Source organism: Fukomys damarensis, unplaced genomic scaffold, assembly GCF_012274545.1.
Source record: "Fukomys damarensis isolate Sample0158 unplaced genomic scaffold, DMR_v1.0_HiC HiC_scaffold_13, whole genome shotgun sequence".
NCBI lineage: Eukaryota > Metazoa > Chordata > Mammalia > Rodentia > Bathyergidae > Fukomys > Fukomys damarensis.
In genome coordinates this window covers 2,671,098-2,674,999 of record NW_022900925.1, presented here as the reverse complement: position 1 = coordinate 2,674,999, position 3,902 = coordinate 2,671,098, and the positions used below count along the sequence as shown (strand labels likewise).

At 39.9% G+C, this 3,902-nt stretch overlaps 1 protein-coding gene across 1 annotated transcript in view; it reads right to left on the bottom strand.

Annotated features, from left to right (window-relative positions):
- Nucleotides 1-789: 789 nt before the first annotated feature.
- The window catches only part of Trim16 (tripartite motif containing 16), a 22,801-nt gene continuing 19,688 nt past the window's right edge, over nucleotides 790-3,902 (bottom strand). Inside the window, exon 6 of the mRNA XM_010618824.2 lies at nucleotides 790-1,478. Within this exon, the coding sequence (XP_010617126.1) occupies nucleotides 895-1,478 (584 nt within the window). The 3' untranslated portion in view covers nucleotides 790-894. The remainder of the gene's footprint in view (nucleotides 1,479-3,902) is intronic.

Here is a 3,902-nt window from a genome sequence, read left to right as displayed (position 1 = left end):
TAGAATGAGCTGCTATGTGTGGGGCTGAGTTCTTGGTCAGTGCATGGCTAGGTGGCTGAGTCAGACATGGTACATGCAAAAAAGATGTGCAAACTCTTAGAAGTGGGTTTAAGACACTTAATTTCCCTGCTATATAGTTTACTGTGTGGTTTATTGCCTTATATATAACATTCATGATCTAACGAGGAAGGCAATATATCCTTATGTTCAAAAGTTCAGCAATGGCCCAACCAGATTAACTAGAGAAACCATGAGCAAGTTAGCTAACCACCTTGGACCAGTTTCCCCTTTCACAAATTGAGGATGATAGGAGTATCTAACCCATGGATCTGCTGTGATGTTTGAGTTAATTGTACAAGAAGCACTTAAAAAAACTGTCTGGCACAAAGGAAATGGACTGTAAAGTTTAAAATTTACTGCTATTTCTCTGCAACCTTCTCCATATGCTAAAGAGTCCTTATTAGCAATTCTGAGCAGAAGATGATGATCACCTAAGCAGGTAGGAGGTTATCCCTAGGAGATGATAGGAGAGACTTTGGAGCCTTAGAATCACTGCAAACATGCAAAGAAATACTGTATGTAGCAAAGGAGAGCAGCTGGAGAATCTTCATCATTCGTAGATCCACATGAATTTAAAACCAAGCTACCATGGCAGATATTTCTTCCCCAAGGCACTGTGCTCTAAAAGGTTGAGGCAGGAAGATCACAAGTTTAAGCCCAACTTGCACAACTTAGAGACTTAGCAAGACACTGCCTCAAAAATTTTTAAAAAGGCTGAGGATGTAGCTCAGTACAAATTCCCTCAGTTGAATCTCCAGTATCAAAACAAAACAAAACAAAAAAACTGCTGCCCCATCATTTAGTTAGCAATGCCTGCAAGATAGAGCCTAGAATCTAGGGAGCAGTCGCCACTGAGGATGGCACTGGTTTCTTGGGCTCCTCTCCCAGATCCACAATCCGAATGATATTTTCCTTCTTGGAAAGCCAGAAAGCAGCATAAATTGGTTCTGAAAACTTACAGTCAAACTTGTGAACCAGAGTCATGGCTTCATACTCTACACCATAAAAGGAAAGGATCCCCCCTGGGAAATCAATGTAGATGCCAAGCCTCTGGAAAGGATCAGCTTTGAGTGGAGTCTCTGTGTCACTGTGCCAGGCTGTGTACTCCTTCCCATTCCAAAGGAGGCTCCAGGAGAAGTTGTTTCCTGAAATGCAACTGTTGCGTTCCTCTCCTTTCCGGTCGATGCCTTTGCAGGTCATGCCAACATAGGTGCCTGCACCAGAGATCTCTACCTCAAAATAGTACCTATGCAGGTACAGACTCTGTTGGGACAGCACTTGCCGCCAATGCACAAACCTACTTGGGAGGTCTGGATAAGGATGCTCCCAAGGTGTGGTGTTGGTGACTTTGCGGTTGTCTTCCTGCAGCCGGAGATACCTGTGTGCTGTGTCTGGGTCAAATGTGATGTCACATGCATCTGAGGAAGTATAGAAGACAGGGAGAATAGTTCAGGACCCAACAGCATATTCTGATAGGAAGCTTTATATCCAACTGGAATCCAAAGCTTGTGTGAGGAAACACCCATCTCCCCGTTCTGTTTGCCCAAACCACAGTTCTAGGAATAGAGGTGGGTGAAGACCAGAAAATGAGAACACAAGTCACTCTGCTTCCTTCCTGCATGACGCTCAGTTGGCATTGACTATATTATTACTGAGCAAAGTGAGTAAAAAATAAATTCATTTATTCATTCAACAAATATAAATAGAAAGTCAGGCCCTATTCTACCAAGTGCTGGTAAGAAATGAGATACAGATACTCATATGCCTACATCTAAACCATTCATTCATTTTTTGAAATAGTTGACTAGTATTTATTATGGTGAACCCACAAACATTCCCCTAAACATACTCTCTTCCCAGGCCCAGAAAGTAATAGCACCTTTATGCTCACCAATGAAGTTAAACTCAAAGTAATTTTTGACATTTCCTTTGTCCTCATCCTCACCCCCATCCCTCTCCACAAACACAGGCAGAAGAAAGTCCCGCAGATTCTACCAACTACTCTCCAGCCCCTGCTCCGGCTTCCATCTAAGCCATAACCAAATCTCACCGAAGCTGGCACAACAGGCTCCTTACTAGTTGCCCATAATAATAATAATTCAAAAAACACTATGAATATTATTATCAATAATAACATTCCACCCTCCTCCATTGTTGGTGGGAGTGCAGACTAGTGCAACCACTATGGAAATCAATATGGAGATACCTCAAAGAGCTTGGACTGGAGGTTCCATTTGACCCAGCCATCCCTCTGTTGGTTATCTTTCCAAGAGAACTGAAAGAATCATATCACAGAGAAGTATGTGCACCCATGTTTATAGCGGCACAGTTTGTAATAGCTAAATCTTGGAAACAACCTATTTGCCCATCCATTGGAAACTGGATAAAGAAGTTGTGGTTTTTCTATAAAATGGAATATTACTCAGCCATAAAGAGCGAGAGAATAGATTCATTCATAGGAAAATGGATACATATTGAAGATATACTCCTAAGTGAAATAAATAAGTCCCACATGTGTAAATACCAAATAGTTTCCCTGGTGTGAATATTCTGCAACAATGCATAAGATTCTAATAAGATTACTGACATTTAGAAATGGGAGGAAAGGAGCTAAAGGTGTAGGGAAGGTGTGATACGTAGGGGAAGAACAAAAAGGGAAAAGAAAAAAATGTGAGAGAATGAAAAGATGAAAATAAAGTGTTTGTAGATGGGGAGGGGAGGAGGGGGTGAAGGGAGGGCAAAGGTAAGGGGAAAAAATGAGAATCAAGACTTGCCATGTAAAGGTACATGATCCCAACAATGAATGTAACTGTACTGTATCCCTAAATGTACCAATAAACTCAATAAAAAAAAATAATAATAATAACATTCCAAAGGGAAAAGCTAATATGTATAAAAATACTTCTAATGCAAAAGAACATCAATTATAATAGGATACATTTACCTTAATGTTAAGCATAAAGGATATTTGGGTTCTTGTATGAATTATGTCTATCTATAAAATTTAAATAGGCTTTTTTTCAGGAAGCAGGAAAGAATAAAGGGAACTGAATGGAAGCCAAGAGGTTTTAGGAAAAAAACAGGAGCTGCAGCAAGAGTATTTACTAGCATCTGAGATCACAGACACATACGAGAGAGGGAGAGAGAGAGAGAGAGAGAGAGAGGAGGGAGAGGGAGAAAAGCCAGGCAGAGTGGCACACACCTGTAATTCCCAGCTACTTGGGTGTAGGAGAATCACAAGTTTGAGGCAACTTAGCAAGACCTTGCCTCAAAATAAAAAATAAAAAGGACTGGATATTGTAGCTCAGTGGTAGAGCACCATGAGTTGGATCCCCAGGACCCTCTGCTAGGAAAAAAAAAAAAAAAAAAAACTCATCTCATGGACTTGTTGATTATCACAAAGTACTTTTTTTTTTTTTTTTTTTTTTTTTTTTTGGTACTGGGGATTGAACTTGGGTCCTTGTACTTGCAAGGCAGGCACTGGAACCACTGAGCCAAAATCCCCAGCCCACACAAAGTACTTTCAAAATGTAATTTTAATTGACAAATAAAAATTGTATATATTTATGATGCACAACATGATGTCTTGAAATATGTATATATTCTGGAATTACTAAAGCTAATTAACACATATGTCACTCACATATACCATATGTATGTCTTTTTTGTGGTGAGAACATTTAATTAGCAACTTTCAAATATTTAATATATTGCTATTAACTATAGTGATAATGTGGTACAACAGATCTCTTGAACTTGTTCTATCATGAAATATTGATTAGAAATATAGTGGGGGAAGCTGGGTGTGGTGGCACACGCCTGTAATCCCAGCTCGGGAGGGG